The sequence below is a fragment of the Myodes glareolus genome, chromosome 1 (assembly GCF_982192425.1).
Source record: "Myodes glareolus chromosome 1, mMyoGla1.1, whole genome shotgun sequence".
Lineage (NCBI taxonomy): Eukaryota > Metazoa > Chordata > Mammalia > Rodentia > Cricetidae > Myodes > Myodes glareolus.
Window position 1 is genome coordinate 65,389,512 of NC_142026.1, and position 16,230 is coordinate 65,405,741.

Below are 16,230 nucleotides of genomic sequence, written 5' to 3' on the forward strand. Positions count from 1 at the left end.
TGGGCATTGTAGTGGTTTGAATGAGAATTGTCTTCTAACCTTACTAGATCTGTTGGAGGAGGTTTGGGTGGTACAGCCTCGTTGGGAGAAGAATCTCACTTGATCTTGAATTTGAAATTAAAAGACCACGTACCACTATCAGTTTGCTCTTAGCTTTGTGTTTGGGGTTCAAGAGGTGAGTGCTAAGCTTCCTGCTACTGCCACAGTGCCTGCCACTAGCTACCATGCTCTCCACCACAACTGATTATTATCCCTCTGGAACGGTAGACCCAAATTAACTTCCACACTTTGTCTTGGTCATGGTGTCTTATCACAATAACAGAATAGTAACTAACACACACATGATGCAACACGCATTTCCACAGAGATTCAAAACATGTACTCAAAATGATAAACACAGAAGAATGTGTAAAGAAAGCTAAGCCAGGAAAAAGTACCTGTTGTAATTCACTAGTCAAAATGACAATAACATGAAGACATACATAAACAGAGAACTCTTGGGAACAACAGTGACTTGCTAGGAAGGAGAAAGAAAACAACAAGTGGATGTTTAAGGAAAGGAGGGAAGATGGACAGCAAAGCACAGTACTGTGCAAGCTTCAACTCCATCAAGAACAGTCTAAACATCTAATAATAATCTATGTTTGCTCAATAGAGCACCAGTCTTCCAGAACAAATTTCGTAATCAAAGTTACTGAGGTAGAAGTGTTGTAATGTTTGAATTCAGTATAGAAGTATTGGGGAGGGAGGTTTACCAGACACCCTCCTCTTGTCCTGGAGGCACTCACAACAAGACAGGCTATTTTTATAGTTCTGCCTTCCCCCACGCCCCATAACTAGATGTTAGGTCCCTGTTGCTGAAGAAAACACCATCTTTGGCTGCAGGACATAGAGACATCAATCTTGACCAGAAAATTGTCTCCTTGCTGGCTAACCTTCATAGTGCTAGAAGGTGTGGGACAGAGAATTCTGGGGGAGAACACCTGACAATGGTCTTACACTGCTGGACCCTCTGTGCTACAATGAAAACCAGAGCTTGCGAAAATCTGATTGAGTTTAGAGTAACATCAATTCATCTCCTTTTTCTTATAGATTAATAAACTGCAGTAACTCTTGGGTAAAATAGCTAATATTTGTTGGTTCTATGTGTTAACTCATACATTACTACCAAGAGGTACACAAACTCAGTGCTTGAACCCATAAAATTCAGTTTGTCAATGAAGTCAGCTCTTCAAGGACACACAACAACAGAATTTTGGGGAGACTGACTGGATTGTGAGGTGATGGAGGGTGGTATCTGCCCAGGTCAGGGTTCCTTTCCATGTCTTACCTTTGCTCTTAATCACTCAATGAGAAAGGAAAACTGAGGTCCATCAAAGGGGATTTTCTGCATCACCACTAACTCACTGGAAGCCTGTCTTGAGGTACTACCTCTTGCACATGTCTCTCCCAGGTGACTGCAGGCATCCATCTCTCATTTGCATGCCCTTATCTCTCCCATGTGACTTCAGTTACTTCTCTAACATTCATGTACCCGCAAAAATCAATAAGAGCAACTACACCTGATCTCTCTTGAGCTCTTTAAGCTCAGTTCCCATTCTGGCCCTCCCACCCCCATCCCCCGTACAGATCATGAGGGCCTGAATGAACACTTGGTGTCCTTCCTGGTGTCATCCTCACTGAGAAACAAATCCTTCAAACTGTTCCCTTTCTCCTATTCAAGTGGAAAAAGGAGGAGGAGCTATCCAGGTTTGAGGCTAGTGCAGGTGCAGGTGCAGGCTTGTAATAAGGATATAGGAGGGATTGCCACCTGCCAAGCCATGGCTTGCATCTTCCTCCTCCAAAATCAACAGTTTTTGTTTTTTTTAATCTGTCTTCTTCTCTGCCTTTCATTTCTCCCCAACAGGTCTTAGAATCCAACAGCCTAGAATGAAATGAGCAACATGTCAGTCATGGGAGTTCTGGCCTCACCTACCTTCATCTGTCTAAAGTTAGGGCACCACCAGGAATGGTCCATCCATTAAAGCTTGCCAGTGTCCACCAGAGGAACCTCCCAGGGTCTAGCTGAGGTCATCTCAGCAAGTACTTTGTGTTTATGTCAGAATCTGCTGGAACCAAATCCAGAGACTGTATGATGGCGCACGTATGCCTTCAATTCAGGCAATTCCAGTGACAGCTTACCTCCAATCTCAAGGTCCCTCTAAGCCTAAGAGGTGATTCTGCTAAAATCCCCTTGGTGTCAAGTTCAGTGCTAACTTCTTTCTGGCCTCAGTACTTTCTGGGGACAATCTCAATGCCAACCCATCCTCCTCCCTCCTGGGTCTGTTTGATACTGACATAGCAACTGTCAGTGTCTTTCTTTTATCCACTGCAGATCTCAATCTCATTACCCACCCTGTCCCCAACTGACTCCCAGAATGAGATGGGCTAAGTAATAAAGAAAAAAGTAATTCAAATTACAACTCTTTTATGATCATGGCAATCTCAATGAGGTTGAGGATTTAATAACTCCATAATTACTTACATTCCCAGATGGGATGCACATAATCTTACTGGAGTACAGGTTTATCAAAAGGTAACTACCCTAATTATAAAAAAGTTTCAATGTTGGAGAACAGAGAACTATTCCCTTCTCTGTGGCCACCCTTAGCATCCCAGAATTCTCTTTTGTTCCCATGTTGGATGCTTACCTAAGACCCTCCTCCATTTTATCTTCTTGCTAATAACATCCCCAGGCAATGCAGACATCAGTCTACTTACCACACATTCTGATTATGACCTGCTCCATGTTCTTCTTCCACTTGCTAGGCACAGAAGTCTAGAAAGAGAAAGATGAAAATGTATGCTAAGGAAGATCTTGATGCCTTTGACTTGCAGGCTTTTGATGTATGTGGACCCAATGCTACCCTCTGTGTTCTATTCTCAGTTTATCCATATGTAAAATAGGGAGCTTTTGTGAATTACAACAGCAATGAGTCAGTGAACCTTTCCTAAGAATCTGGATAGGAACGGGGGTGGGGGGGTGGGGGGATGTGCTTTTGTAAATTAAAACTTCTCTACTGTTTTGGTGGTTGTTATCATCATTCCTCAAGAGCTAGACAGATCATCTGATGACCATGATTTTCAAATATTGTCTCAAGTACTGTGCAAAGTTCCTCTGAAATAGGACTAAGGTCTTCTCTACCTTTTCCAGATCTTACATTTCTGTCCTAGCCTTAGGAACTTCTATAATGGTTCTGGATATCAAGAGATAGCCTAGGGCCAAAACCAAAGTATATCCCACCTGGGTACAGGTGTTGACTCCAAGATCCTCTTGGGATTTTCATATGCTTCTCCCAGGTAGTCCTCATCCACAGTTTTGCCTAAAGATTCACAACCCACAGTCCTTAAATCCCCCCCCTTTCTTAAATCCAGGATTCTCTTCATTGAAAGGCTCCAGGAGTTGGGGGTAGTGATGTTGGTCTATAATCCCAGCACTCAGGAGGCAGAGGCAGGTAGATTTCTGTGATCTACATATTGAACTTCAGGCTATTCAGGACACCATAGTGAGAACTTTTCTCAAACAAGGAAGAAAATGAACTTCCAAATTCATAGCCATTCATCCTGTTTCAAGCCAATGAGACCCTAATATCACATCATTTTGGTCCCTTCCCAGGAGAACCCACACTCAGAGCTCAGAAGGGTCTCCAATACAAATTTTCTGAAGGATTCGGTTCTGACTTTTGTCTACCATCCCATTCTTCTGTAACACAGAGACCTGTAGTACTTCCTCCTCGGATGTCAAAAATTCAGTCCACTCCCTGTTAATCCCTCATTGGGCCTCCTCCTGCCTGACTGTTGGCTGTGTCTCAAGCTAGTTGCATGATGGGGGTGGTAGTCTGGAAGTGAAATGAAACAGTTGTATAATCAAGGCCAAAGGCCACCCTTCTACCTCAGGATGTATAAAAGCAAACGAATCCAGCCATTGCCATCTGTCTGTCACCCTCATTGCCACCATGCTGACCTCGGGACTGCTCCTGGTGACTGTGCTGGCCTTCCTCATTGTTCTGGTCTTCATGTCTGTCTGGAAGCAGAGGAAATTTTCAGGGAAGCTGCCTCCAGGACCCACCCCACTGCCCTTCATCGGGAACTACCTTCAGCTGAACACAGAGCAGATGTACAACTCCCTCATGAAGGTGCCACTGGGCAGGGCAAAGGGTAGAATGGGAGCACAGAGGGATGTCCAGTTTTGATAGAGGTTTTGTGGTAGGGTATTGACCCTAGGGGATGTAATTTCAGGCCAGTGGAATTTTGAAGAGGCAGTCACCAACTCCTAGGCATGTGAGACCACATCTTGGGGCATCCCATCTGATAGCTGTTAGAACTCCAGAGAAATGAATCCCAGCATTGTCATCAAGGTCTGACCTCTTTCCTCTAACTTTGCTCATCCACCTCCATCAGATCAGCGAACGCTATGGTCCTGTGTTCACCATCTACCTAGGTTCTCGCCGAATTGTGGTACTATGTGGACAGAAAGCAGTCAAGGAGGCTCTGGTGGATCAAGCTGAGGAATTCAGTGACCGTGGCGAGCAGGCCACCTTTAGCTGGCTCTTCAGAGGCTATGGTGAGGGCAACAAGATGCAGGGGATTGTGGCAGGGAACAATTGGAAGACATCAGTTTTCCCTGTTTTCTCCCTGACTCTTCCATCTGCATCGCTGCCTCCTGCTGTGACAGTATTGGAACCATAGATTCCTAACCTTCCTGTATTTCTCTGTATGTGTCTTCTGATCCCCCTCCCCCTCCAAACCACCCATGCCTCCTCTTGCTTCTTGGGATTTTCTATCTGAATCCTGTGCCTCTAAGGGACTCCGGAGTTTTCCCCCACCCTACCCCATTATTCTTAGTTTCTGTCATTGCCCAGGATGCTGTCTCTCTTCCTTTCTGCTGCTTTCTTCTTCCACTGTCAGGGTATTACAGAAATCTGTTCCCAAGCAATCTCGACTCTTCCCACACTCTCTTTGTCCTCTCTCCCTATTTCTTTATTTCCCTCTCTTCCCTAGCTCAATTATAAATCTTTCACAACAGTATCCACTTTAAAATATCCCCAATCTCCCTTCTCTAGCCTCTGCCCTGTCCCTCTGTCTCTGAGCCTCTGGCATCTCTCCTCCTTCTGTCTCCCTCTTTCTACTGACCTCTAACTCGCTCTTGGGAAACGGAGCAAGGGTGGTCAGTAGTCAGCCACATCCCTCTTCTCTGACCTCTCCCTGCTCCTCACTCTCCTTCCCAGGTGTAGTCTTCAGCAGTGGGGAGCGCGCCAAGCAGCTGAGGCGCTTCTCCATTGCCACACTGAGGGACTTCGGTGTGGGCAAGCGTGGCATAGAGGAGCGCATCCAAGAGGAGGCAGGCTTTCTCCTGGAGGCATTCCGGAAGACAAACGGTAAGCAGAGCTCTGCAAATTCTCAGGACCAACCCAGGGGAAGACACCCTAAAAAACAGCACCAACATCCAGGATGGGAACTAGGCTAGGGAAGAAAGTCCTGGTCTTGCTCTGGGACCCGGGGTCTGGGTTTTAGTGGAGTTGGAAGACTCAGTGCTGCAGCGAGTTCATTTTGAATTCTCTGATACAAAGTACCTGATGCTATCCATCCTGGAAGCCTTTTTCCTATCTCCCATGTCTCTCTCTCTGTCCTCCTCCTTACCTACAGGTGCTCTCATTGACCCTACATTCTACCTGAGCAGAACAGTGTCCAATGTCATTAGCTCCATCGTTTTCGGGGACCGCTTTGACTATGAGGACAAAGAGTTCCTGTCACTGCTGAGGATGATGCTGGGAAGCTTCCAGTTCGCATCTACCTCCACCGGGCAGGTAACCTGTTTCACCTTGTCCTACCACCCCCAGACCATAGCTGCCAGCTCACTCCAAAACTGACAACCTCCTTTCAAAAGTTACCTTCAAAGTAACCTGGTAGTTGTGCCTGAACCAATGTCAGTACACAGTCTCTAGAGCTGTGCCTGAAATCAGAGCCAGCAGTTCACACAGGCTCAAACACACACACACACACACACACACACACACACACACACACACACACACACACAGAGAGAGAGAGAGAGAGAGAGAGAGAGAGAGAGAGAGAGAGAGAGAGAGAGAGAGAACTGTTTCAGCTGTGGGACATTACCATGACAATTCATTTCACTCTCTAACCAAGGTTGCTACAGGAAGGCCTGCTGAATGCACTAGCCTTCTTCAGTTCCCTAGTGCCTGGTGCTGCAAAATCCAGGTCACTCAAATCATGTGCCATCTGCAAAACATACAGAGCAAGTCCATGGACTTTGTAGATGAGCTCTTTCCTCAGCCATGGGAATACCTAAACCCCTGCATCTCTAAGTAAAATGTCTGCCCAGACTCTACCTCAAACACCCCAGTTAAGGGTCCTCCACCACAGCTCACTAACACATCTAAGTGGGGTCCTCCATGCAGCCATTTGAATAGCAATGCAGGTGAACTTGTGAATATCAGCACTACTTTAAAATACCTATTTTAAATTTATTTTTGGTCAAACATATATTGTGTATTGAGTCAATCACTCCCATGACCCCTGCCTTGCCTTTTCTCATACTTCATTCTCCTTTAGTCCTCTTTGTCCTCTGAGACAGCTTTTTTTCTACTTCCAAGTGATACACATGTACACATATATGCATAGACACAAGATTTAACATATTTCTATGACAAATGAAAAAAATACTGAGTCTCTAAGACTAGTTAAATTTGCTTAATAGTTATCTCCAGGTGGACCCACTTTCCTGAAAATGCCATAAATTTTTTTATTGGCTGAAAAATATTCAGTTGTGTATATGGATCACATTTTCCTTTTCCATTGTGCTGCTTTTGGACACTTAGGTTGATTGCGTAATTTATCTATTATGACTATCCAGCACCCACTGAATGTTGGAAAGCCTGTTAGAATTCACCAATCCAAACCCCATCAGTGTAAGAACAGCTGTCCCCAGATGAAATCACCAACCTCCTAAACATCTACATAGGTAACTCCTACCCAACCACCTATACAGCTACATAGGTAAATTCTATCCAATGACTGGATGCCTCCCACCCCAGTCTCACCTGAACACCCCAAACTTGCATGTGTTCCCAAATTTATCTCACTTAAAACCTTGGATAATAGCCCTCAGGCTTAAACTATAAGAATTCTGTTGTCACACAGCCGAACCTAGATGCCTAAACTCCTGGACAGGTGATATGTACAACCCTCATCCTAAGACAGATGCCACATTTGTTGGGTTTTGTCTAGTGACAGCTGCCTTGGTTTCTCATCCCCTTCCCACCATCAGCTCTATGAGATGTTCTCTTCAGTGATGAAGCACCTGCCAGGGCCACAGCAACAGGCCTTTAAGGAACTGAAGGGGCTGGAGGACTTCATAACCAAGAAGGTGGAACAGAACCAGAGTACCCTGGATCCCAATTCCCCAAGGGACTTCATTGACTCCTTCCTCATCCGTATGCAGGAGGTAAACCCAGAAGCCAGGGAGCATGGTGGGAGGTTCAAAGCCAAGTAGGATGAAATCAGGGACAGGTAGGAGGGAGTTAACAGAGGACAACTCATTAGTCCCATGGCTATAATCTTCATTCAACATCATTGTTCCATCCACTACCCCTTGTTCTCACGAGGGTGTACAGGCTAGGAAAGCAGCCAGTACACAAGGCTGTCATGTTCCAGGCACTGTTTTAAAGGCTTAGTTTTACTCATGTATTTAGTACACACAAGTCTTGAGAATGGTTGTGCTTTGACTCCCATTCTACAAATGAGGAGGCTGCAGCTCTGTGAATATAGGGGAACTTCTACTACCACAGAAAGAAGGCCATGAATCCTACCTCACTGACTCGGGCTGGTGCTTTCAGCTAACACACCATTTGCCTTTGCTTGTCCTCATGACTGTTTATATCTGTGTGACCTGAACTTTACTTGTGACTTACTACTTGTTTCAAACAGATATGGAGATTTTTGTCATTATTGTTTTTAAGACAGAATCTTGCTAATGTAGACCTGACTGTCCCAAAACTTGCTGTGTAGGGCAGGCTAGCCTCAAACCAGTGGCGGTCCTCCCAAGTCTGCTTTCTGGAGGCGGGGATTACCGGTGTGTGGTGTCTGGCCAAGAAGAAACTTCATACACTCTGAAGTGCAAAGGGCTGAGGCAAGGAATTCCTTTAAGGAATATTAAGGATTATAATTAAAAAATAATTTCCTATTGCCTAAAACTCATTGTCTGAAGGCTGGAGAAGTGACTCAGTCGTTATGAGGACTGGCTGCTCTTCTAGGGGACCTGGGTTCAATTCCCAACACCCACATGGCGAATCACAGCTGTCTGTAACACTAGTTTCAGAGAACCCAACATTCTTGGTAAAACACCAATGCACATTAAATAAAAACTGACAATTTAATTTGTCATTAAAGATCAGACAATAAACTAAGTCATGAATGACAGAAGAGCACTGATTTAGGGCACTGGATCACTTCCAAAGCTCTGGAATCTGGAGAGAAGCTGACGTAGCCAGAATCTCTTTTCTCACCTTAGGTCTGGGTCAAAGAGAAGTGAATTAGGGCAGGGAAAGCAGTTAAAACAGAAGGGCACCAAGAGCATAAGTAGTGGGTTGAATGTGAATTCTTCCATCCCCACAGGAGAAGAAGAACCCTAATACAGAGTTCTACATGAAGAACTTAGTGCTGACGACACTGAACCTCTTCTTTGCCGGTACAGAGACTGTCAGCACCACCCTTCGCTACAGCTTTCTATTGCTTATGAAGCACCCAGATGTACAGGGTAAGACTGCAAGGGGAGTGATGTTGTAGATTCTAAACATGCTTCTCTGATCATCCCCAACCTCTCTCAAGAAACTGGACTCTTAGATAGCTACTCCCTTCTCTACAGAGATAGAGAGAGAACTGGGGGCACCAGCCTCTAGTTGTTGAATCAATTGGTGCATTGTTCAACTGAACCTCATAGGACCTCCTTTCCTGTCCTGAAGACCCTGCCTAAATCCTCTTCCTTACAATTCTCTTATGCTTCTGGTATGACCCAGTTAAAATGAACCTCCTCCTACAATGCCTATGACTCTCACATACTGAAAATGATTGACAATGTCATACACTGTTTAATGGCCTCCGTTCAGTTCTACCATTTTGCACTATCACCCTTAGGGTGAGGTTCTTGAACTCCTAACCACATGCCTTTTCTTCTCAGCCAAAGTCCAAGAGGAGATTGACAGGGTGATTGGCAAGAACCGGCAGCCCAAATATGAGGATCACTTGAAGATGCCCTACACAGAGGCTGTCATCCATGAGATCCAGAGATGTGGAGACATGATCCCCATGGGTGTGGCTCGCAGGGTCACCAAGGACACCAAGTTCCGTGACTTCCTCATCCCCAAGGTGCTGACTCACCCAACCTATAGTAATCTCCAAGCTTCTTCATGGCCCTGCTGGACCCCTTCCTCATTAGAAACCACCCAGTCCTCTCTCACTTTCTCAGTTACAGGCTCCCTCTGCCAACACATCCCTCCAGTCTCCTATATAGAATCTCCTATATCTTGGGTTTCCCACCAGCCTTTCTGACCCCAGAGTTTAAACTCCATGCCTCTCAATCATCGAGTCTCAAGACATAAACTCAGTTTACCTAGATCTCCTGTCAGAGACAGGAGTGACATGTCTGCCATGTATCCTGTTTAGGGGTACATAAATTCAATACCCTTCAGTTCTTGACTTGCTAAACATGAAACACATATTCTTCAACCTCCCACCACAGAACACAGACCCCATGTCACCCATTCATCCTGTATTCTATAACATGAGTCCCACAAATCGTGTCTCCAGGATGATGGCCTCACATCCCTCAAAGCCGCTCCCTCAAAACCTCTTCAACTCACATATATTATCTTTATCTCACCCCTCTCACCCCTATCGGCCAACAGAACACCCATCGAAATCTAACTTATCAATCAAACCTTCCTCCTCCACAGGGCACTGAAGTGTTTCCTATGCTGGGCTCTGTGCTGAGGGACCCCAAATTCTTCTCCAACCCCAAAGACTTCAACCCAAATCACTTCCTGGATGACAAGGGGCAGTTTAAGAAGAATGATGCATTTGTTCCCTTTTCCATAGGTAAGAGGGCACTGTCTAGTACCAGACCACTGTTCACACCAACACAGTTACCTCATCTGTATCTCTCCATCTTGGAAGATTCTCTTGGATCAAACACTCAGCCAGTTAGTTGTCTGCAACTCCCATACTTCCCAACCACTGAACCCTGGAGAAGTGATGGTTAAACTGTAGTGATAGATTATGGGAATGAAGTCTTAAACTAAGTTAGAGGTCTCTCTCAGGTCACACAACCATTTCTTAGAAAGATGTTGCAGCTGCGTGTGGTGGCAGTCACCTTTAATCCCAGCACTCTGGAGGCAGAGACTGGAGGACCTTAGTGATTTCAAGGGCAGCCTGGTCTACAGAGTGAGTTGTAGGACAGCCAGGACTATTACACAGAGAAACCCTGTCTCAGAAAATCAGAACAAAGAAGAAAAAAGAGAGAAATAAAGGAAGGAATGAAGGAAGGAAAGAAGGAAGGGATAGAGGTAGGTAGGGAGGAAGGGAAAAAAGAAAGAGAGGGAGGGAGGAAGGAAGGAAGGATGTTGCTACGTGGCATCCATACTGAAGAGTACCTCTCTAGAGAATGGGATCCACATTTCTCATTGTTACAGCCTGGTGAGGATCAACTCACCACAGTACAAAGGAAACTGAGGCTCAGAGATTAGAGCCTTCTTTAAAGGTCTCAGCCCTTCCTCCCATGGAGAATACAGTCAGGAATTTGCTATAAGGATGATGTAAAGAACAGGCTTTACCCTCCCTGTCTCTTCTCTTTAGGAAAACGGTACTGCTTTGGAGAAGGACTGGCTAGAATGGAGCTTTTTCTCTTCCTCACAAACATCCTGCAGAATTTCTGCTTCAGGTCCCCACAGGAACCCCAGGATATCGATGTGTCTCCTAGACTCGTGGGCTTTGCCACGATCCCGCCAAACTATACCATGAGTTTCTTGTCCCGTTGAGGCAGTGCTGGATGAGGGTAAAGGGAGGGATGGAGACCAGGCTAGTGGGGCGTTGGGACTTAGAAAGGGTCAGAAAAACTTGAGATAGAGAGAACATGATTAACTTACTGAAGACAGGCTGTCATTTCAAAGGTAGAGTGGGAGAAAAAGGAAATTTATACTATGTTGTAAATGATAATAATTATAATAGTATTAATAAAGTAGACATTATTTATGGAATAAACATTCTTTGTCAAGATTATGCTAAAGAGTCTTGTGATTTCAACACTCACAAATGCATGTGAAGGGAAGAGAATTCAAGTCTATTTTACTAGTGAGGCGCATTCTTGACCTTAGAATGTTTCCTTTGTCTAAGTTTACCAAAATCTCACCATCCAAGAGCTCAGTGATACTTGAATGAATGTCTGTGTGCTCTGGCCTTGGGCAAACTTTCAAATTTCATCACATGTCAGATAAAACAACAAGATCTTAGTCTATTGCCACATTATGCTACTAAGAGGTATTCCAGAGCTTTGGGTGAGCCACTAACGTGGTTTCATCATCATCTCAGCCACACTTTGATCTTCTTTGTAGAACTGATTACCAAGGCATCATCACCTTGTTGGTTAAAGTCATTGCGTTTGACTCAGAATTCATCTGGAGAAGTGGAATCGGGCCTATTAATGAGGTCCTTGGTGGAGAACAACATTTTCAGAGGTAGCAAGGAAAACATGAGTGTGTGCTGATTCATGAAAGTGTGTGTAAGTGCACATTGCAGGGTTTCTTTGGGATGCACAGAACCACATCTTCTGGCATGAGTTAGTTTCCAAAGGCCGAGAATTTGCTTACTGGTCTGGGATCAGAGCCAGTAAAGAGTTTTAGAAGCATCTGCTCCAGTGACACTAGTATAAATCTGATGAATGGACAACTGAGCAAGGCAAGCACCATCTTGATGATGGTGGATACATCAGCTGGGCCTCTTTTCTTATTATTAGGATGTCAGTATCAGGCATACCCATTAGGGAGCAGGGGTATCAGGGCATTGAGATACCATCTTTGGGAACTGCATTGCAAGCCCTGCCCTGGTGGCAAACTCCAATCCTGCATACTGCAGATGGTTCCTCGGGAACTGGTAGAGAAAAGAAAAGAGTGGGGAAGATGGTTCAGTTGAATCATGAGGACCTGAGTTTGGATTCTCAGCACCCATCAAAAGTCAGACCTGGTGGCACATGCTTGTCACCTTAATGCTGGGAGGGTGTTGAAGACAGCCCAGTTCAATCAGATCATGAATTCTTAATTTAATTAGAGATCCTGTCTCAAATAAACAAAGTAGATGGAGACTGGAGAAGACATGCAGTGCTGTCCTCTGGGCTCTACATGCATACACACACACCTGCATGCACATACAAAAATGTCTACACACACAGAGGAGAGAGAGGCTAGTTCAATTTTAGTAATGAGGCACACCTTCATGGGAAGAGACAGTGGCTAGCAAGCCTTTGTCTGAAAGGGAGGGGGGAAACTAATAAACCCTGTAACCTTGGGAAAAAATGTTAGAACTTATACAGATATGACCCAGTTTACAGAGACAAGGTATACTGTGTCCAACTATGTTCTGCTCAATAGCAGGCACTACACATCCTGTGGAAGCATGCCTGGACCATTCTTTGTGATAAGCTATTTGTTAGGGTATAGAATCTTCAATCACTTTATATTATTAGATTAACCAGAGTAGCTCTAATGAACAAGGGGAAATGAAGTCAGAAATCAACAGCAGAGTTAAATCACAAAAGCCACAAGGATAGGGAAATTAAGAAATATGCTTATCACTTTTTTCTTTCACTGAAAATTAGAAATTACACATATTAGGGGCTGGAGATATCTTAGTGGCTGTAAGCAGAGGATGCTCTTGCAGAGGACTTGAATTGGGTTCACTGTATCAATGTCCAGAAGCTCAAAGCCACCAGCATCTATAGCTCCCGGGAATCCAACATCCTCTTCTAGATAACATGTGCACTGGAGATTTACACATATTTACACAGAGAAACACACACGAATAGACATGATTCAAAAATAAGCCTTTAAAATATATGCATTAATAGAGTACAATTGATATTTTGATACATGTATCAATTATCCCATGGCTAAGTCACACCAACAAAAGCAAGGCAGACTTACATAACAGTGGTTCAAAGAAATATCATATGGTAAATCATAAAACACTTAAATAATGAAACAAATATAAGTATGGACAAACTTACAGAATGAGCCATAGTAGAAGACATAGGTAAATTCATGGAATGACTTTTTAAAAAAAGCTCAGAATCATAAATGTTCTTTATAAAATTACCCATGGGTCAGAAAGATTCATCTCAATGAGATTTTTTTTCTTTTTTTAATTTTAGAAATAATTTTCTTTATTTTTGAGGTTATAATATCCTAACATCATTTTCACCTTCCCTTTCCACCCTCCAAACCCTCACAGCCACAAAACCAAAGAAGCCATAGTCCAAAAGTATAATGAGGAGATGATACACTTAACAAGGTGGGCAAAAGAAGAATCAAGGAGGAGAATCAGCAAACAAATGAAATTTTCCCTCCAATCTGGATACCCAGCAGTGGGTGACAGGAGCACAAAGTACCCTAGAGATTGAAGGAACCCAGCTGAGCACAGACTGATGGTCATAACTTCAGTAGGGAACCGTAGTGAAGATATAATAGAGGGACTACCACAGCATGGGCCTGAGAATGAGGAAGAAGAAACTACCCGTGAGCAAGGTTGTCTATCTAGGTATTTCATCCTTTTATGTAGTGACCATTAGCTGTTCATATATCTTATCAGTTCCCTAGCTTATCACATCAGTAGTTACAGAGAAAGTGCTGAAGGAGGTGCTAGGTTCATTACATCACAGTAATGGTTTGGGGTACTCAGCTAGTTGTGTTGTCTTGCTGCCCTCTCGGTTTTCAGGCAAATATTTCAATACTGGGTAAAGAAAGAGTGATTAAGAATAGCTGGCCCAGAAAACTTGCGTTCTGTTTGCATGTCACGACCCTCTTCTCTCTCAAACATTTGAGCTGTGCCATTTCCTCATGTCAGATGCTCACATACACAGAGAAACACACACACACACACACACACATACACACACACACACACACACATCAAATGAGAAACATCCATCAAGAATAAGAATAAGAGGTATTGCAGAGAAGGTGGAGGAAGGATCATAGGAACCAGAGGGGTCAGGGACACCTAGAAAACATGGCCCACAGAAACAATTGACAAAGACTTATGGGGATCACAGAAATCAGGGAGCATATAGGGCTCTTATCTAGGATCCCTTAATATACATCATGATTGAGTAGCTTGGTGTTCTTGTGGAACTCTGATCAGTGGGAATGGGGGCAGTTGCTCACTCCTTTGCCTACATATGGGATCCTTCTCCTATTGGGTTACCTCATCCAGCCTTGACATGATTGTCAAGTGTCTAGTCCTAACATAGCATATTATACTGGGTGTTGTTAATATCCCTGGGAGGCCTTGGAGGGGGCATAGATCTGTGGGAAAGAAGAGATAGAGGGGAGGTTGGAGAGGAGGGAATGTTAACTTCCGTTAGGGTGGAATATATGAAAGAATAAAAATGATTAGACTAAAATGTTCAATGTAACCAACATACACATCTTGCTAACTTCCCTAAGGGTATGAGCAGTAATTCATGGAGAATCTGTAAGTTAGAAACTTTGGATAGTTGGGCTCTTTCTGCAATATTAGTGGCTACTGTTCCTAATTTTGAATGCCTGGCAGGTCCTTCTGACAGCTATGATTCTGAGGTACAATGTACAGTTCAGGCAAAAGTCCTACTGAAACATCATTCTAGTCTCCCACCCCTCCCTGGGCTCCACTTGAGCTGTAGAGGTTCTCTGTTCCCTAGTGCCCATCCTGGATTCTCTTCCAGGCTTTTAGGGGGAAAGAGACAAAGTAGGCAAAAGCCAATCAGGTCAACAACTAGACCCCACGATGGGTCTCGGGATTCATTTCAGAGTTTTGGAATTCAGCAGTTGGTAAATTGTGATTTCTCTGGAAGAGTCCTGCTGCCTTGCTTTTTCATATTTATTGTGTGTTTCTGTTGCAATCTACACATTTACTAGTTATATCTGTCTTCTGATTTCTTTTGGGGATATTCTTATAGAACAACTACTCTAAAAACTCAGTTCCCGGAACAGGCATAATAGTAGCAACATCAAGAGTCATGCAAGAACTGGACAGTGGTGGTGCATGCCTTTAATTCTCATACTTGGAGGCAGAGGCAGACAGATCCTTGTAAGTTGGAGAGCATCCTGGTCTAGAGAGTGAGTTCCAGGACAACCAAGGCTACACTGAGAAACCCTATTTTGAAAAACAAACAACCAAACAAAAGGGAGTCATGCAAGTTTTATTACAGTCACGAACAAATAAATCATCAGTGAGCACAAGCCTGGAAACTGAAAAACTATTATTGAATGTGCTGTGTCCCTCAAATTACTCCATGTAATCCGGGGAATCGTACCTCATTGAAATGAAGGAAGCAGGGACAATAGAGGCATAGAAAACAATGTTGAATAAATAAAAGCAAAGAGAGTGGGGAAAAACATCATGAAGGGGGAGACTATAGATCACAAAAATTAGAAATCAGTAAAAAAGGAAACAAAAAACCTAGCTGATTTCCCAATAATAAAAAATTCAAAAATAAATCTAGATAAAATAACTTTAAAAGGAACAAAAAGTAACAAACGAGTATCGTTTTTTGTTTGGTCTGGAGAGACATCTCAGTGGTTAAGAGCACTTGCTGCTCTTGTACAGGACCTGGATTTGATTCCTGGCACCCACATGATGAAACTCCAATTCCAGGGATTCCAACACCCTCTTCTAACCTCAGTGCACACCAGATACACATGTGGTGGGCAGACACACGTGCAGACAAAACACACATATACATTAAAAAAGATACTTTTTAAAGGCTGATTTTTAAATTAAGATAATGTCAGGATTCTAATTAGTATTAAAATAATCATATTTCTAAAAGTATTTTTTTAAAATGACAATCTTAAGGGTCAAAAGAAAAAGAAGTTGGGGTGTTTGAGCAACTCCATTCTGGGTCCTTGAAAGTCTGATTCTACC

General features: G+C 43.7%; 1 protein-coding gene across 2 annotated transcripts in view; it reads left to right on the forward strand.

Moving 5' to 3' along the window:
• Window positions 1-3,951: 3,951 nt before the first annotated feature.
• LOC125397387 (cytochrome P450 2A3-like) overlaps window positions 3,952-16,230 on the forward strand; it is a 153,273-nt gene continuing 140,994 nt past the window's right edge. Inside the window, exons 1-9 of one of the 2 annotated variants that reach the window (XM_087908651.1) lie at window positions 3,953-4,175; window positions 4,441-4,603; window positions 5,268-5,417; window positions 5,686-5,846; window positions 7,331-7,507; window positions 8,677-8,818; window positions 9,239-9,426; window positions 10,014-10,155; window positions 10,912-11,334. In XM_087908651.1, the coding sequence (XP_087764777.1) occupies window positions 3,996-4,175; window positions 4,441-4,603; window positions 5,268-5,417; window positions 5,686-5,846; window positions 7,331-7,507; window positions 8,677-8,818; window positions 9,239-9,426; window positions 10,014-10,155; window positions 10,912-11,093 (1,485 nt within the window). In that variant the 5' untranslated portion in view covers window positions 3,953-3,995 and the 3' untranslated portion in view covers window positions 11,094-11,334. Of the gene's footprint in view, window positions 4,176-4,440; window positions 4,604-5,267; window positions 5,418-5,685; window positions 5,847-7,330; window positions 7,508-8,676; window positions 8,819-9,238; window positions 9,427-10,013; window positions 10,156-10,911; window positions 11,335-16,230 lie in introns of those variants that run through there. The other variant, XM_087908654.1, reaches the window with a different exon arrangement.